Source organism: Neofelis nebulosa, chromosome 1, assembly GCF_028018385.1.
Source record: "Neofelis nebulosa isolate mNeoNeb1 chromosome 1, mNeoNeb1.pri, whole genome shotgun sequence".
NCBI lineage: Eukaryota > Metazoa > Chordata > Mammalia > Carnivora > Felidae > Neofelis > Neofelis nebulosa.
In genome coordinates, this window is record NC_080782.1 from 102,307,440 (window position 1) to 102,326,108 (window position 18,669).

At 44.6% G+C, this 18,669-nt stretch overlaps 1 protein-coding gene across 1 annotated transcript; it reads right to left on the bottom strand.

Moving 5' to 3' along the window:
• Nucleotides 1–15,705: 15,705 nt before the first annotated feature.
• On the bottom strand, nucleotides 15,706–17,901 carry TMEM174 (transmembrane protein 174). The gene is made up of 2 exons (XM_058729885.1): nucleotides 17,164–17,901; nucleotides 15,706–16,973 (listed from the first exon to the last, which is right to left on the bottom strand). The coding sequence occupies exons 1-2, from the start codon at nucleotides 17,787–17,789 to the stop codon at nucleotides 16,868–16,870; spliced, it is 732 nt and encodes a 243-aa protein (XP_058585868.1). The 5' UTR covers nucleotides 17,790–17,901; the 3' UTR covers nucleotides 15,706–16,867.
• Nucleotides 17,902–18,669: the final 768 nt, after the last annotated feature.

The window sequence follows — 18,669 nt, forward strand, 5'->3', positions numbered from 1 at the left end:
CTGGATGATCAAGGGAGGCTTCTTGGAGGAGGTGAACCCTGAGCTAATCCTTCAAGGGTGGGTGGGAATTAAAAACACATGCGGAGAAGAGGAGATGGTGAAAAGTGGAGAGATCTAAACTTCAAAAGATATTTTAAAATAGGGAAAGTCACAAAATAGCATGGATACTGTGATTCCTTTTTTTGTTAAAAACGTGAGGGAATATATACATATATGCATATAGACACTCATAAATATTCAACAAATGATATATGGAAGAGTATTTATTAAAATAATAACTATGCTACCATTATTGGGTGGTTTTTACTTCTTTTTGTTCACCTGTATTTTCAAATTGTTCTACGATAAGCATGTAGTACTCATGTTAACATATAGAATATAGGCTGCCTTAAGTCCTATCAGTATGCAAATGCCTCATGAAGGAAGCTCCACCTGACTGTAAGTTGCAATGCACTTACGGGCATGTACTCTGTAGGTTTGATTCTATCTCCACAACTTACTAGCTAGTGAAATGGAATAATGATAGTACCTACCTCCTAGGCTCTTCTTCTTCTTCTTCTTTTTTTTTTTTAATATAATGTATTGTCAAGTTGGCTAACATACAGTGTATACAGAGTGCTCTTGGTTTTGGGTGTAGATGCCCGTGATTCATCGCGGTAATACCCGGTGCTCATCCCAACAAGTGCCCTCCTCAATGCCCAGCACCTGTCTTCCCCCCTCCCCTGCACCCCCTGTCCTAGGCTCTGTTTGAACTCAGTAAATGTTATCATTGGCTTTTCTCTCTCTCTCCTGAATACCACTTTGAACCATGCATGTGAAGGTGGTATAGACTGGAGGTGTAAGCCTAAGATTCTGCATTTCTAACAACCTCTAGGATGTCACATTGCTGACTCATGGACCACACTTCGAGGCATGAAGGTAAGGATGTGTTAATGTCTTTCTACAATGTCCAGGAACAAAATGCCCTTACTTGTGTTCAGATACTACCTGTCATATGGATTCTCTTTTCTCTTGGGCAGTGTTATGCTTTCTGTCCATCAGTAAACATAAACAACTACCTCTGTGTGTAAGACTCTGTGCTCAGTTCTGAGAAATCATGGTATCTGTTATAGGACAGGGCCACTACCCTTAAAGAGCTTATATTTAACACCTAAACATCAAAACGTAGGCAGCCATGAAAAGAACCTATCCTGGGTGCTAAGTGAGGGCTACAGACAACGAATGAGAGCAAGGTTCCAAGGTCTATTTTAAATTCTGTAAAGAACTAAAGTCCAAATACTTACTTTGAAACGTTGAGGATTAACACATGTTCCAGATGCAGGATTGCGTGAATACGTCTTAACAGTTAATGTGAGTTGTGTCTCTCTATATAAATATGTGCTCCCATAGGATATGTGAGGTTGTGGTGTATTATTTGCATAGTTGCAAATCCTCCCCATTCCTTGTTGAATGGAAGAACCAGGGGTTGAGATATGGAAGTCATCTGGAACATAAATGCATAGGCTTGTGGCCACACCACACTATTGTATCCATTGTTTAAGGAACATGTTTGTCTCATTTGGCTGCATTTTGTGGGGCTTTCAGTTCCTGCTGTATTCCATTTGAAGATTATTACTTACTATGGAAACAGTGATGTCAAGTTGAATGTGGGTGGGGCTCAGGCCATGAATAAACACAAAATAGTTCATCGCACAGGGTGCAAGTTATTCGTAGGTTTAGGAATAGCCAGTTTGTGCATGCACCCCTCCCAAGCCCCGTGTCGGCATGCAGCAGCCTGGCAGGCCGTGGGGTGGCGCGCTCGGGAGAAAGTGTCCATTTTAAATGGCACAAGTGTCTTGGAGTAAATATGTCGGCTCGGCTGAAACAGGACACAGTCCACCTACAGGAGCAATGGGAAAGAAGAGAGGTGACTTAATGGGGCACATCGAGGTACGTGATCCAATGTGGGAAGAGTTTCTTGAGTAATGATTGCCCTAGGAAGCAAGAACTCTATTTTTGACATAAGGAAGTTCTATCAGGGGGGTACGCTTTGGAGTGGGAACCCCTGGAAAACGGGGCTCTCTGGGAGTACTTGGAGTTAAGCAGGACCGAGGTTGGCAGAAACTGCTGTGGAAAGCCATGGGGCCAGAGAGCCATCAGCCTAGCTCATGGAGACGAGAGGTGCGAATAAGACTGCTGGAAAATATCAGCTGCTTTTATCAGGTGCTAGTTATGTTCCAGACATTATATCCTTTGGTTCTCTCCATAAACCATATGTATGAAGGGGCGCCTGGGTGGCTCAGTCGGTTAAGCGGCCGACTTCAACTCAGGTCACGATCTCGCGGTCCGTGAGTTCGAGCCCCGCGTCGGGCTCTGGGCTGATGGCTCAGAGCCTGGAGCCTGCTTTGGATTCTGTGTCTCCCTGTCTCTCTGTCCCTCCCCCGTTCATGCTCTCTCTCTGTCTCAAAAATAAATAAACGTTAAAAAAAAAAAAAAAAAGATTCTAAAAAAAAAAAAAAAAACATATGTATGAATATGGTTGCTTCCATCTCATAGATGTGGAAACTGAGAGAGAGAGGGCAAGCACTTGTCACGGGTCAGAAGGATGGAATGAGATGAGTCCATTCTGACTCCAGAACGTACTTTTTTAAAACACCATTCCAGATCCTTAAAGAAAAAGACCAAACCAGGGGCGCCTGGGTGGCTCAGTCAGTTAAGCGTCCGACCTCGGCTCGGGTCATGATCTCACAGTTTGTGAGTTCGAGCCCTGCATCGGGCTCTGCGCTGACAGCTCAGAGCCTGGAGCCTGCTTCACATTCTGTGCCTCCCTCTCCCTCTGCCCCTCCCCTGCTCATGCTGACCCTTTCTGTCTTTCAATAATAAATAAATGTTAAAAAAAGGAAAAAGACCACACCACAACCTTAGAGTTTACTGTCTTCTGCTGGAAGTGTTTTGTTATCAGTGGATCCATGAAACACACACCACGGCCTGGTGACAGAGCACCTTCAGATCAGGGGTAGGGTAGGGTCGCTGGAGGGTGACTGGTTCCCTCTGCTGACTTTCCGTGGTGAAGGCAATGAAATCTTAGACCCGAAGCCTGAGCAGGAATACCATTGCCTTCATTTACAAAGCTCCTACCGGGGCTCTGGGCACATGATAAGCACTGAGCTGGGCCTCACGGCCACACTAAGAGGCATAGACTATTCCACTCAACAGATAAAGGGGGCAGAGGTATGGCAATTTTCTCAGACAGTCCCAAAGTTACTCGGCCAGTAAGGGGCCAAATCCTGTGACTCCAGGAGTCGGCCCTTGGCTGCTGTGCTCTACTGCATGTGGTCCAGAGACCTGGTGACTGCAGGTGAGTGCAAGGGCCCCCTGAGGTCCTGGACTCCCTGCTGGCTCACCAGGACAGTGTCGGGGCGCCTGGGTGGCGCAGTCGGTTGAGCGTCCGACTTCAGCCAGGTCACGATCTCGCGGTCCGTGAGTTCGAGCCCCGCGTCAGGCTCTGGGCTGATGGCTCGGAGCCTGGAGCCTGTTTCCGATTCTGTGTCTCCCTCTCTCTCTGCCCCTCCCCCGTTCATGCTCTGTCTCTCTCTGTCCCAAAAATAAAATAATAATAATAATAAAAAAAAAAAAAAAAAAAAAAAAGGACAGTGTAGCAGGCCCCTTCGACTCACTGCCTTTGACAAGGCTGAGGGGAGGCCCTCAGCCAGATGTATAGCTATTTAGCACTCCCTTCTGCTGGTCATTGTCTCCCTCTCAGCACCCAGAACTTTCTTCTCCTAGCATGGTTTGCCCCTGCATTATTCACCTATGCCCATGTTCTACTAAGGACCACTGACTGTTTCCCATGTGCAAAACGTGGGGCCTTTTGGTGGCGGGGAGGGGTCAGCGGGGCCACCTTATTTGAGGCCCCAGCTCGAGGGAGAAGTTTGGCGAGGATGAGGCTTCATCACAAGCGCTGATCTCACTTGCAAAGTCCATCTTCTAAATCTTTCTGTAGGAATCATAAACTCGAAGAAGAAAACAAGAAGGGAAAAAAATTCCCAGCAGACAACGTAAGTGAAAAGCTTCTGTGTAGAGGCTGTCACACCCCTGCCCAGGGCTGTGATGTGAGTCTGTGCAAACTGTCCCCAGTATAGCTGCAGGGGACACCATTCGCATCAAAGTCTACGTGAGTCAGACCATTGGTTCTTAAACGTGGTTGCACATTGGAGTCACCTGGGAGGCTTTAAACGTTATTGGCCTCTTGGTCCCTCCTCTAGTGTCTGATTTAGTTGGTCTGAGATGCAGCCTGGGCTTTGGAATTTTTCAAACTGTTCAGGTGGCTCTAATATGCAGCCACGTTTGAGAACCACTGATTTAGACTATGCTGTGAATAGCGTCCACCGGGGGGTGTGCGGTATACAATCGGCTAGCCCTTCAAATCGGCCCTGCCCACACACATATGCCATCTTCAATGACCTTAACTTGCTAGTAGGGGAGATCACAGATGAAATACATACTTTTCTGCCTTTTGAGTCCCAGTTTCCCTTGGGTTGTGATTGAGGCTGAGGAGAGCGTAAGTACTGACCTCTGAGTCTTTGAAGGCTCTCTTATACTTCTTGCATCCTTCTGAGGGATCAGGGAGAGGCAGGGGTCTAATCCTGCTGAAAACAGGGAGTTTGTCAAGCCCAGTTTTGCAGGCTGCACAACTCTGGTGCTCTGCCCAGGGCAAGCATGCTGTTTTGATCGCCTGGCTGAGTGATTTAGGCCCTCGGAAGAATCTGGCTTATTTCCCCCCCGGTGCCTAGGTTATAAATCAGCCACCGTTAGCAGCTGCATTTTATTCTCTGGGGCCACAAGGAAACTGTAGTCATTTTTACTGAATTAGCAACTTAATTGCACTAAATATAGTTCTAATGCCCCAAAGAAGTTATGGCAGCTCCCAAAGGTGTCTGGCTTCCTACACTCTCCCCTCTCCCTCCCCACCAGAAACTCAGGGAGCAAGTTAAACTCTGAAGAACTCAAGTCCTTAAATCCTAGCTTCTGGAATGAACGCACTTTGTTTTGATTATGTCAATACCATTAAATCCTGCCATGTGAATTTAATGTCCCTGTTTCCATAACAACTAATGTCCTTCAAATGTGAGGATGGGTTACACTGAAAATCCCACAAAAACTGAGAGAAATGAGACAAATATGTGACACAGCAAGTCCTTGGTGTTGTGGTTCAAAGCTTGCCTGTTGTACAACTTAGATGCTCTGTAACTCATTGATGCTTCCCTGCTGATGAGTGCATCTGTCGTTCTGAAATTATAAGTCAAGCTTCTTTGGCCGAAACCTTGCTTCTGGCATGTGTATTTATACTTGGCATTTCAAAGTTAATATTTTGGGTTCAGCAGAGGGATTCAAAACAAACATTTTCTGAAACGTTCCAAATTCTTGAGCAGATAGTTGAATCTAAACCGAAGCGAGTGAGTGAGAGAGAGAGAGAACCAAGTATGGAAGAGGCTGCAGTTGCTTGCCCAGTATCCATTCGACAGTTTCCCCCTTGTAATAGAACAACAGTAACAGCGAACAGCTGTGTTTCCCAGAATTCCTTTACAGCTTGGTAAAGCCACAGGACCACATTCCGGTCAATGAGGTGAAGGCTTTAAGAGAATCGAATCAGGTGTGAGGTATGCCCTTTTTTCTTTTCTTTTAATTTTTTTTTTTTTTTATGTTTTGTTTTATATCTGAGAGAGAGAGAGAGAGAGAGACAGAGCGCAAGCAGGGGAGGGGCAGAGAGAGAGAGGGAGAGACAGAATCTGAAGCAGGCTCCAGGCTCTGAGCCGTCAGCACAGAGCCCGACGCGGGGCTCGGACTCACTAGCAGTGAGATCATGACCTGAGCTGAAGTCAGACACCCAACTGACCTAGCCCCCCAGGCACCGCCACCCCCCCTTCTTGTCTTTTTCTACTTCCTTCCACCTTCTAGGATGTAGACATAATGCCATGCTTCAGCAGCCATCTTGGACTGTGGGATGACTGAAGAGGAAAGCTGGGTGGTGACTAAAGATGGCAAAAAGATAAGAGTCTGGGACACTGATGATAGGGATCTGCCCTATACTACCTACCTTTGGGCTTTTCACATGAAGGAGAGAAATAAACTTACCTTGTTTAAAGTAATGTCATTTGGGGGATTTAGTTATATGAAAACACATCTAATTCTAAAGTGATAGATTATGGCAGGGAAAAATTAATAGAAAAGTCATTTCTCCAGCTATGTTAGCACATTTTGGTCTGTGTTTGTCCACCTCCTCGAATGAACAGCATTGTCTGAGAACACGTGCCTAAGTATTTCTCATGCTCAGCGAGGTTAAGCAACTTGCCTAAAGTCACCTAGCTAGTAAGTGGCAGAGCTAGCGTTCTAGTTCAACCTAGGCTTTTACTCCTCCCTGTTTTCCCCATCAGGGTAGCATGACTTACTAATTACAAGTCTGTGGACTTTGTTGTTTTTAATCAATAGTATCATCGTATTTAATACTCAGCAGGCTGTGCAATGGTCAGGTCTGGGCTGAATCCACCCCAAACCCAAGGAGCCTGGAAGAATTTTGGTAACCATGAAGATGCTGTCTCCTCTGGAATCTTCCAGCCTTCATGAGTAAGGCTTTTGTATATCTCTTTTTTACCCAGTCCCCATCTATAATGCTCCCAGTAAATGGTAATAGACTTTGTACAACTGGAGGGAAGAGACTGCTTTGAGGTTCCACAAAAAGTTACCTTTGCTTAGAAGAGTTTAGTAACAGGTGGTTCCTTGACCAACTTTGTTGACCTTCTACAACGGTATTTCAAATCAAGCCACTTATATATCGACCGTGTAGCATGAGGGAGCACTCAATAACGGACATGGCTAATCTTGGAAATGAGATTTGTCAACCCATCAAAATTAAGGACAGGGGAGAAGGAAGCCTCTTTGTTTATTTGGGCCATTCTGGTTCAATGAGTGTGGGTGGCAATGAAATTTACTCATGAGAATTTTAAGTCCTGCCCCAGAAACACCAATTAAGTGACAAGCTGTCTGCTTCTCTCTTCATACTGAGAATAGTCTTAACTTATCTTAACATGGGACCCACAGCAGAGCTGTGAGGGCAGCACCAGTTCCTGGAGGGTGGCGGCTCCCTCCCTGGACCACAATAGCTCTGAGGGCATGTACACCCAGTGCCTGGCTCACTGCATGCCAATACGATGAGCCTCCAAATGTTTGTTGCTTAAAGGGTTGAATGAATTTCTGAGAGCCTACAATGCTAACCGTGACTAATGTTACCTTAATACAATGGTTGTCATGCGGATGAAACCCAATCTTAAAAATAGATGAGAAATAGTTATAGAATCCATGTAAAGCTGGGTCCTTTGTGGCTAATCTTAGCACATTGTCACACTGAAAGGAACCAATTAGGTTTCCCTACATGTAACCGTAAAGTCAAAATAATAGTGGCTTAAACAAGTTTAAAACTTTATTACTCTTTCATTTTAAAGAAGTCTAGACTAGACAATCAGGCAGCATCATAATAGTCACTAAAGACCCAACTTATTTTTCTATCTTTCTCCTCTTTTTTTTTTTTTTTTTTTTAACATTTATTTATTATCAAGAGACAGAGTGAGACAGCATGAGCAGGAGAGGGGCAGTGGGAGGGGGAGACACAGAACCCAAAGCAGGCTCCAGGCTCTGAGCTGTCAGCACAGAGCCCAACGCAGGGCTCGAACTCACAAACCGTGAGATCGTTGGCCTGAGCCGAAGTCGGACGCTCAACCGACTGAGCCACCCAGGCGCCCCTCTCCTCCATCTTTATAATAAGTGGCTTCTTTTCTCAGGGTCACCTCATGGTCCAAGCTGGCTGCTAGATCTTCTGTGATCACATGTAAGTTGTAGTCTTTCAGAATGAGTAAAAAGCAGGAAGTCAGAAAAGGAATTCCCCTAGCTGTGTATTTTCCACATAGTCTTTCTGGAAGTCCCATCCCAAAACTTCTGCTTACATCCAGTTAGCCAGAACTTAATCATATGCTCATACTTAGCTGCCAAAGAGGCTGGGAAATGTAGTGTTTTAGGAAGACACATTAACAGTCCTTCTTTTCTACCCCTGTAGTTTAGGCCAGCTGTTCTCAACACTTAGGCTCTTGAAAACCTTTTATACCCTTAAAATATACGGAGGAACCCAAAGAATTTTTGATTATGTGATATATATTAGTATTTACCATATTAGAAATTAAAATAAAATTAAATATTGTTTATTCATTATAAAATTAGTATATTTTATATCAAATATATTACTATATTAGTATATTGTATATCAAATCATCACATTGTACACTTTAAAATCTTATCATTTTACTTGTGAATTATACCTCAATAAAGCTAGAAAAAAATTAAAAGCGCTCCAGGATCTTCAAAATACTTAAAACATAAAGATAAAAATTACAGGGGCACCTGCCTGGCTCAGAAGAGCATGTGACTCAATCTTGGACCATGAGTTCAAGCCCCACGTTGGGTGTACAGATTACTTAAATAAATAAACAAACAAATAAATAAACTTTTTAAAAAATTAAAAATAAATTACAAATTAGTTTAATTTTTAATTTAATTAATTTTAAAATTAAAATAAATAAAAATTATAATTATATACCCTTTATGTGTTAACTAACATATTTTTTCCAAAGTGGAAAAGAAAGGTGAGAAGAATGGTATTTCTTTTCAATTTTGCAAATTTTTATAAAAGTATCCAACTGAACAGAGGACAGCCAGATTCTTGTATCTATTTCTGCATTGAATCTGTTGCAATGTGCTGTTTGGGTTGAATTATATGAAGAGAATGTGGTTTCACACAGATGTGTAAGTTGGAAATATAGAAATATTTCTAAAGCTTTTCAGATAATTGTAGATATTATTCTTTGACACGACACTAAAACTCACATGGCAGTTTCTTAAAGGCTAATTGCAATATGGAATCTGAAATCATATCCATGATTATTTTGTGGTCTATTCCATGAAAAGCCATTGGTCTATCTAGCGTGTTGAATGTATTTTTTACACGCACATGATTTTGTAATATCATGTAGTGCTCATGTAGAAAATATTCATTCACTGAGTTATGCCGACCTTTCGAATGTTAACATTTCATTATATAATAGTGTTTAAAATCACACTTTTAAATCTTCTTTATGTTTATTTTTTGAGAGAGAGAGAGAGAGAACAGCCAGGGAGGGCCAGAGGGAGAGAGAGGGAGAGAGAGAGAATCCCAAGCAGGCTCCACCCTGTCAGTGCAGAGCCCGACATGGGGCTTGAACTCAGGAACTGTGAGATCATGACCTGAGCTGAAACCAAGAGTTGGACGCTTAACAGACTGAGCCACCCAGGTGCACTTAAAATGACATTTTTAAATACCACTTTGATCTCAAAAATAAAGTCCAGTTTTAGGGAAGTTGTCAAACTCATGATAACAAATAAAATTTTCAGAAATACTAATTTTCGCTTGAAAGGTTCAATATTATCATTAGCACTAAATGCTGTCAGTTATTTCCCTTGAAGTGACAAACTGACTTTGTTCAGTTTTGAAAGAATATCTGCCAGGTACACAAGTCTAAGTAGCCATGGTGCCTCCTGCCACAGGCCTTTGAGAACCACAGAGTAAGCTGGGAGGTCAGCCAGGGTGTCACTTAAGCACAGGGACCAGAAAGGTGACCGCTGAAGGTGAGCCCCCAGTGACCTCTGAGGGGCCAAATGAAGCAGAGACACGCTCTAGTCTAAACCTGTTCTCTTTGGAGCTTTATAGACAGAGATTTTTGTTTTCCCTTTGCAGTCTCTTTGCCTTCTGAAAAATTCCAAGCATGTTTTCGTGGCTCCTGTTCAGACTGTTGAGGGATCAGGGAGGCCTTCCTGGCTGACGGGGCGATCAGACCAGCCCCAGAGGCCCAGAAGGAAAAGCCTCAGCTGGAATGCAGGAGGGACCAGGAGGGAAAGGGCCCGTGGCTGCTGCAGGCGCTGATGTCCTTGCATGGACCCATCCGGAGTGGGAAAGAGTAGGAAGGGGGGCACAGTTAATCCTACAGCTCCTTCTGATGAGGAAATCGGGTAGCTAGAGTTACTCTCAGTTTCATCCCCAAAGGTCCCAAGGTACGTGAATTGCTGCTGTGGTGAGCAGTTTTTCAAGGTGTGGAGGCAGAGGCTGGGTTGAGAAAATTATCAAAGAAAGAACCTGTGGAATCTGACTCATGACTCTCTGTGTGCTGTTGTTCCATTGACATTGGTCACTGTTTACCTAACATTGAACATTAGCCAGCAGAGGACTTTAGCAACAACATATATGTGTGAAAAATCTTTCCCACACAGGGTGAGTGACGGACAATGGAACACTCTGTTCTCTCTCCCGAGACCTTATGTGTATATGTCCATGTAAAAGTGTTATTCATATCACAGTATAAACATACCACATTTGCATCTATGTGCCTTGTGTGTATGTCTGTTGCATATATAAGCAGCAGTGGCAATGAAAATTATTTACTCTAGGACTCAAGAAGATGCTGTTAACAGTACAAGTACATGGGGAAAGATCATTTCCTTCTCCCTTTTTCTAAAAATAATTTTGTGAACAGATAGTAAATGAGCATGGTAAAAAAAAAAAAAAAATCCATCAGGGCACCTGGGTGGCTTTGTCGGTTGAGCGTCCAACTTTGGCTCAGGTCATGATCTTGCGGCTCGTGGGTTCTGTGCTGACAGCTCAGAGTCTGGAACCTGCTTCAGATTCTGTGTCTCCCTCTCTCTCTCTGCCCCTCCCCTGCTCATGCTCTGTCTCTCTCTCTCTCTCAAAATAAATAAACGTTTTTAAAAAATCCATTGATTAGCATGGACTAAAGTGAAAAATGACCTTCCCGTCCTCTGCTCCAGAAACGATTATTACCAGTCCTTATGTATTCATTAAGACATATTAAATCTATTTTAAAAAGTGTACGCATACACACATTCCATCTTTTAAAAATTTTTTTTTTTTAATTTTTTTTTTTTCAACGCTTTTTATTTATTTTTTGGGACAGAGAGAGACAGAGCATGAACGGGGGAGGGGCAGAGAGAGAGGGAGACACAGAATCGGAAACAGGCTCCAGGCTCCGAGCCATCAGCCCAGGGCCTGACGCGGGGCTCGAACTCACAGGCCGTGAGATCGTGACCTGGCTGAAGTCGGACGCTTAACCGACTGCGCCACCCAGGCGCCCCAAAAATTTATTTTTTTAAACTAATAGATTGGAAGATTCAAAGAGGAAAATCTCTGACTTCTTACACAAGCTTCACTTTCAGCCCGTTGTGTGTAGACATATTTGTGTCTATGATTTACACACGTGTAGGTTTTGTGCTGGAGGACAAATTCTTTGTTCCAGAAGAAAACTTCTGGAACCCAGAAAACTGATTTCCTTCCCAGTTCATCTGGTTATTAATCTTCTTAAAAGCTCAAGGCAAATAAAATTCCCCTATCTGAGACCTTTGTGGTATCCCAAAGGCAGGTGAGAATCATTCCCATGGAGTTGTCTTCACTTTCTGATTTGTCATCAGTTCTTAAGAGCAATCCAGTAACGGTTTATTTAGTACGGCTCGCTGTTGATTTTATAACCAACTGCTGACTGCCTGGGACATAAAACTCTTGATGATTTACTAGTAGTAAATGGGCAAGAAATCCATAAATCACATTCTATAAGAGGGTATAGGTGAACACACACACACACACACACACACACACACACTTATCCACCTTCAAAGGAAGAGTTGTAGGCATGTCCAGAAAATATATTCATCTTTAACTTGAGGAGAATTGGGAACTCATTGGTGAGAGGTCCACAATCAATGACCTCTGCGAGTTAAATTGTACCAGGTAATATTTTAATGTTCAGCAAGAGGTTTTGCCAATTATTTCTTAAAGAGAGACTCTGGTTTCCACTTCTGAAATGTTCCAAGGAGTTTTTATGATTTCTGAAGGGAAGAACTTTTTTTTCCTAAAAAATTTTGCCTAGCAAGTCAAAACTGCTAAAGGTTGCCAGAATTTTCAGATACTCTTGAAAATATTCAGCAACTCATAATTATCAACTAAACATTCACTTAAAGATCGCTTTGTGTTTTCGTGTATGTATTTTTTCTAGGCCTATGTTTAGAAAAAATCTCTAATAATGTGCAAAAATTAGAAGAAATAAGTTTCTTTTTCCAGGGAAGTCTTAGAGTTTCAGGGAAGTGACAAAGGAGGAGATATAAAGTGAAAAATCTTGAAAAACATTTTTGGTTGAAAAGTGAGATTTAATAATATGAATCTGCTACTATGAACAATTTTCTGGTTGTCTGCCTCCCAAAATACAGTATAAGGTAACTAGAAACTTAGGATGCATTTAGCAAAAAGCTAATCTCATTTGGTTTTTGAATGAAGCAAAATGAAGAGGTAAAAATAAAATAGAGAAAATTGGGGGTAGGTTGAACAGTGATTTAGATATTTGATGACCTTAAGGAAGTGTGCATTTTTTAGGTGTAATCATGGCATGACTCTTTTTTTGAGTCTTTACCTTTTAAAGGTACACAATGAAATATTTTTAAGATGACATGATTTACTTTTTAAAAATCCAGTTGGGGATGCCTGGGTGGCTCAGTCAGTTAAGCATCGGACTCTTGATTTTGGCTCAGGTCATGGTCCCAGGATCATGGGATCGAGCCCTGCACTGAACATGGAGCCTATTTAAGATTTTCTCTCTCTCTCTCTCCCTCTCCCTCTACCCCTCCACACCTCACACTCTTGCTCTGTCAATCAGTCAATCAATCAATCAATCAATCAATAAAATATCCAGTTGGGTTATACAACTGCCAAATCATTATATTGTACACCTGAAACTAACATAACGTTAGATGTCAGTTATACCTCAATTAAAAAAAAATCTTTACAAAATAAAATAAAAAGATGAAAAACCCTGAAAAAAAAAAATAAAAATCCAGGTGGGGGATCGTGGGTGGGGGTGTCAATGAAACAAGCTCTGCCGTGAGTTTTGAGGTTGGGTAATGGATGACCCCGCAGGGTTTCATGTACTATTCTCTCTACCTTTGTAGTTGTTTGACATTTTTCACAATGTAGAAAACAGCAGAACAGCTAAGTTGAAGTGGTCATGTATTAGCCATTTGGAAAGCTCTTCATTTATTTATTTCATATTTGTTACTCAACAGGAGCCGGGTGTTGGTTGTGCAGAGGGCTCTTCATGAGGCCTTTGGTGAATGCCAAGTGGTGTGAGTTGCATTCTGCAGACAGCACCCTGGTTATCTCGACGGGCAGGGACACTACTGAGAACTAGGTGGGAAGCTTTCTTTGTTGATAAAAGGAGTCTACCTGACAACGGTTACTACCAGGAGCTTCTGTTTGGGGGAGAAACACCAGCCGCCTGGGGTGCAGGGTTTCAGCCAGCCCTGCTCCAGGGATCCAACAGTAAACAAGGCCCATGAGGCGCTCCAGAGGTCAGAAGCTGAAAACAGACACCCACAGCCAGTTCTTCACAAACAAGAGTCTTTATTTTTATGATGTACCCCGCCCTCTGTCAAAAAAAAAAAAAAAAAAAAAGTGGGGAGAGCATTATTTAAATGGCTGGTTTTGTAGCAAAGAGCTTGAAACTCAGATCGGTGCCCGGCACAGTGGAGCCAAAGGGAAAGGATTGATTGATCGCAGGCTCTGGGAAGCCCTCCACCTCTGCAGGACCCCTCCCTCTGGAGTTCTATAGAAGGGAGGAAACACACACCCAGATTGCACAAGAGATCCAGTCCTTGGTTGGCCCAAATGGATCAAGAAGAAGTCCCAGGAGCTCTCTGAAAGCTTCTTCCCCTTGGTGGCTGGGTCTCACTTCACAGGCCTAGATAATCCCTATCCGGCCCTGTCAAGATCCTGAGGTGTTATCAGTCTCTCCAGCCAAAAGGCCCAGCCCAAGTCGGCTCCCTGGAGAAGTTTCCACACAACATTACATTCTTCAGAAACCTGTCTCCTTTGATTAACAAGACCTTTTAGCTTTCTTTTGAATTCTATATAGATAGCCAGAATGCACCCATACACGGTGTCCCGCTAAAGGCTGAGGGTGGAGAAGTGTCTCCTGGTGTTGTGGTAACCTAGATCTGAGCTTTGCCAGCAAAGTCAATGTTACACCCTATATGACACTGGGTTTACCTTAACCAGTAAGTGTTCAGAATCATATCACAGCTCCCTCCTCATTAAGAGCATTCAATGGCTTTCCAATTGCTCTGCCGACACAGACTAAAATGGCTGACAAGGCTGACAAGGCCCTAAAGGTTCTGGCCTGGGCACTGAAACTTTGAGCACGTTCCCAAAGCCAGGGCCACTTTGCACACTGATAATCTCAGGGTGGATAGCATAGCAGGGGCTGGAGAGACTCTGATTCACTAGCCCCACATCACAGTCCTCCATTCATCCCTCATAAGATACTGACAGAAAGAATGATAAAAGGCAAATACCCGGATGACAAACTAAAAATTCTTCCAGTCAAAGAGACCGAGCAAAGACTCAGTGTTGGAATCCAAAAGCCATTCAGTGGGCTTTCTATCATGCTGGCACCTGCAACCCCCGAGTGAAGACAGAGACCATGGTGTCTTGAAGCAAGAGTGCAGGTGGATGTAATTCTCGGGTAGCAGAAGGCCCCTCTATTTGGTGCCCTGCAGTAGCAGAGGAATACTGTTTACACAGCCTGTAAGGTGCCCCCTTAATACTGTCTCCCACTTAGGGGGGGATTCCCAGGCATCTCCCTCCTTCTCTTTGACTGGGTATCAGCTACTGTTCCCTCAGCTACCAGGACAGAATCATATCACAGCTACCAGGACAGTCCTCAGAGGTCAAGAGACATCAGTCACAAAGCTTTCCTGTGTGAACAGTGCTCCCTGGGGTTCTGCAAGGCAGGGGTCTTGACTTCACTTCCTCAAACAAGCCCTCATGATCCTCCTGACCGGTCCAGAGCTATGAGACCCCTCCTGGGTGTCAGAGAGTAGTTGATCAGATCTGTCTCCCCTCCTAGACTAGAAGCTCTGCTCTTCTGTTGGTGGGCGTTCTCACTGTTCTATCCCCACTTGGCCCATGTCCTACCAGGGAGTAGAAGTTGAATGAACAAGTTCTCATTTTCCCACCCCCTGACTATTCCAGGCCTGCTACCCACCTCGAGCTCCTGACACTCTGATGCACAGTCTTCGGAGGCATCGATGACCTCTGTGTTGGCACTTTTTCTCTTTCTTGGAACAGGGATGGTGCTGAGTAATTTTGTTGCCTGGAGCTAAAAACTCCCCAAGGCCACTTCCCTGCTTGTGGGACTCGTGGCATCACTGAGATAAATCGGCTTTCCTGCCTGGCCCGCTTCTACACATGGGCACCCTTTCCAAACATTTTTTTGTGATTTGGCCTTCCCTTGATGCTCATTATAACTGAAATCCAGGAATATAGAGTTGTGGGATGGGGGAGGATGAGCAGAGCAAGGGGTGAGAGAAGCAGGCACGCAGGGCTCCAAGTGTCATTGCCAGCAGGCATGCCACAGGTGATGCTCAGCTGTGTCCCTGTCCCCAGAACCAGTGGCTCTCAGTTAGGAATCCAATATTTCATGACTATTTCTGTAAACAGAATCACATTTTCCCATTACTTTCTATCATCACACATCAAAACGAATTCTCATATAAAAAGGTTTTGTTCCTAAGATATAATACAGATCACAATAATAATAAACCAAGCATATTTTAATCATATCCTTGGAAAATGAGATGTTTTTGATAAAAATTAGTAAAAATCATGAACATGGTACCAAAACTTTAAGGAATTGCTGAATCCTGTCTTCCTCTGGGATGAGCCTCTCTTATCTCGAGTGACAGGAAAATATTTTCTTTTAAAACTCAATGGTCGTAACTGTCTCTTCTAAAGTCTTCGATCCGTGGTGGTGGTTTATTACACAGTTCAGATTCAGGGAGATTAAGGCCACCAACTTCTTTTATATAGAAGATGAGCTTCTGTTGACCATAAAGATTGTTTCCATGATCCATGATTTTCCGGGTATGGACACGAGGCTCTATTTTGTCTAATTGAGCAGAACTCATCAACAGGTGCTTATAGAAGCACCCATGTTCTGTTGGTCCCTGGGCCCAGGTGGCTTGTGTCCAGCAGAGATCCTAGCCTGGGTGGACACATCAAGCTTTAGCCTTGCCAGTAGTCCTTGTGACCCTGTGATAACTTAAGGATTTATTGACATCATTATCCTATTATTATTTATTTTGTATGGTTATTATTTTATTTTGTAGCCAGCTACCTAATTCTTTTTGAACAGGAGACATTATTTTACTTTATTCAGCTGTTAAAATGTTTTGCAGCCGTTAAGATACCCAGAGCCCTCAGGGGACACCAGATGGCAACCGAGTTGTTTGGGGATCTGCAAACCCCCTTTGAGGGGCTGAGAACCGGCACTGGGAAATCTCCAGGTGAGCCTATTTTCTCTTGCCCACCTGCTGCCCACCCCCCACTCTCACTTCCATGGAAACTTCCAGAGTCCCAGCAGCCGTGATGTTTCCCTTGGCTGCTGGAGCTAAAATTGAGACACCAGTGCCTTCCTGACAAGGGGTGAGTTGTGGACAAAGAAATAAAATTTCTGCCCATCAACCATATGCGGGGATGTCCAGCTGTACCAGAAGGAAATATCCCCCCACGCCGGGCCTAATTTTTACCAATCTGAGACATGTTGGTTCCCATTTCCCCTCCCACCACACCCCCTTGAACGGTCTCCATCAGGCTGCCTAGGCTGTCCTACTGTCTAGACTCTGAAAGTCACGGCATCCGACACCTCATTCGTCAGCAACAATGACTTAAATGCTGTTCCCTCAGCCTCATGGTCTAGCGAGGAAGGGAGTATATTTCCTCATAGGGAGGAGGAGAGAAGCAGGTAGAGTCCTCTTCTCCCAGCTGTGTCTCTTCCAGCTGGTCAGCATCAGGGCCGGACCTGGCAGTGGGAGCAGAAAACACAGACCCGTTACAGCCCACGACGCGTGTCTCAGAGCCGACGCTGCCACCCTGGGAAGAGGCCACACAGACCTTCGCATTCTCCCAACACCTTCCTTCTAGACCGGACAAAGCCACGGGCTGTGACTGTGACACCTGCAAGGGGAGCGTCCCCCCTCCACACCACATACCTGTCGTTTCCACCAGCCACGATCGAAGAGTAGTCTTGCTCTCCAATAAATGTGGCGTTGTCTGGAGGGTAGATGGTGTAGTACTGAGGAGGACTTGACGTGGCCATCACCACCCCTCCAGGTGGTATGAGACCACAGGGGTTCACCACTGGCTGCAGGTAGGCGGCGTTGATCCCAAAGGGCTCTTGAGAGCCATAGGGAGGAGGGATATATTGCACCACAGTGGCCCCATGGAAGGTGATGGGCTGGTTGATACCAGTGAAAACAAATGATTGTCCTCCCGCTGTCTGCTCCGAATCCAGAGCCCTTTCCTCACTTTCTTTGCACACCTGGCAGGAGAGCATTTTGAACTTGCACACAGCAATCAGGATGAATGTCACTCCGACCGATAGCAAGATGGGCCCAAGGAGCTGGGTCCATTCAAAGTGAGAGACACCTTGGTACTTGATCCAGCCCATGATGGTGAACGTGATCCCCACTAGTCCCAGGAAGATGCCTGAGAAGAGCAAGGTGGCCCCTGCCTTGTCATCATCGGACACCTGGATGTCAGCGGTACTGGGTGTGTAAGGAGTGACCGAAAACACGTTGAGAGGGAAGTCGTCCAAGCGGCTGCTGCCCTGCTCCATCGTCCGCACGCAATCACCCTGCTTCCCAGAGGGGAAAGGGATTGTGAGAGCTCCTCAGAGCACAGCAAAGCAATCACAGGCTCCGATTAGTTATGGAAGAACTTTGGGCCTCTGTGGTTAACAGAGTATAACAGGCAGAGGCCTGAACTTTGTTTAGAAGAGTAAAGGTCTGAGAAATGAAGCTTGAAGTTTTCTTATACAATGTCCACGATTGGCGGCCTCTGTTTTACAATTCAATGACAAGCCCTTTCTCATTCACATTCATTCATTCATTCATTCATGAATTCAAAAAGTGTTTGAGCCTGTCCTTTTGTGCCATGAGGTGCTTTTCTAGATGCTAAAGGAACCGCTCCCGGGCCCTGTTTGCATCCTGCCAAAACCAGGATTCTAGAAACGGCAGAGGGACCTCTGGGGCCCCTGGCAGAGCAGGGGCCCTTGATGTACCCATCGCATGCTCAGACACCTAACCCGCTTTTCCTGATGGGTCAACTCACTGGAAGGGAACAGACACACATTTCTTGACTGTGTCGTCCTTCCCACGTCAGGGGGCTCGACCTGTGATGACCCTTAACCACCCACAGCCCTCACCGAGCTCTTAGGCGCAGCTGTCTTCTGGTCAGCCCGTCAGCCCATATGCCTTTTGCTTTCAGCCTTGGGGAACAGTTCCAACCAGGGGTGAGGAAGCCCCCCCCCCCCCAGGAAACCTTCCTATGCATCACATCAGTGGCAAAAGTTGAATGAGCATCAGGTATGACCTGGCATCTAGGGGACACCTACTGCAGACCCTCCCTCTGTGGTGGCAGCACGGTCCCTGGTCTCCAAGGTGACGTCAACACCGGCTCTTTTTTTAAAGGGAACTTTTTTTTTTATTAATTTTTTT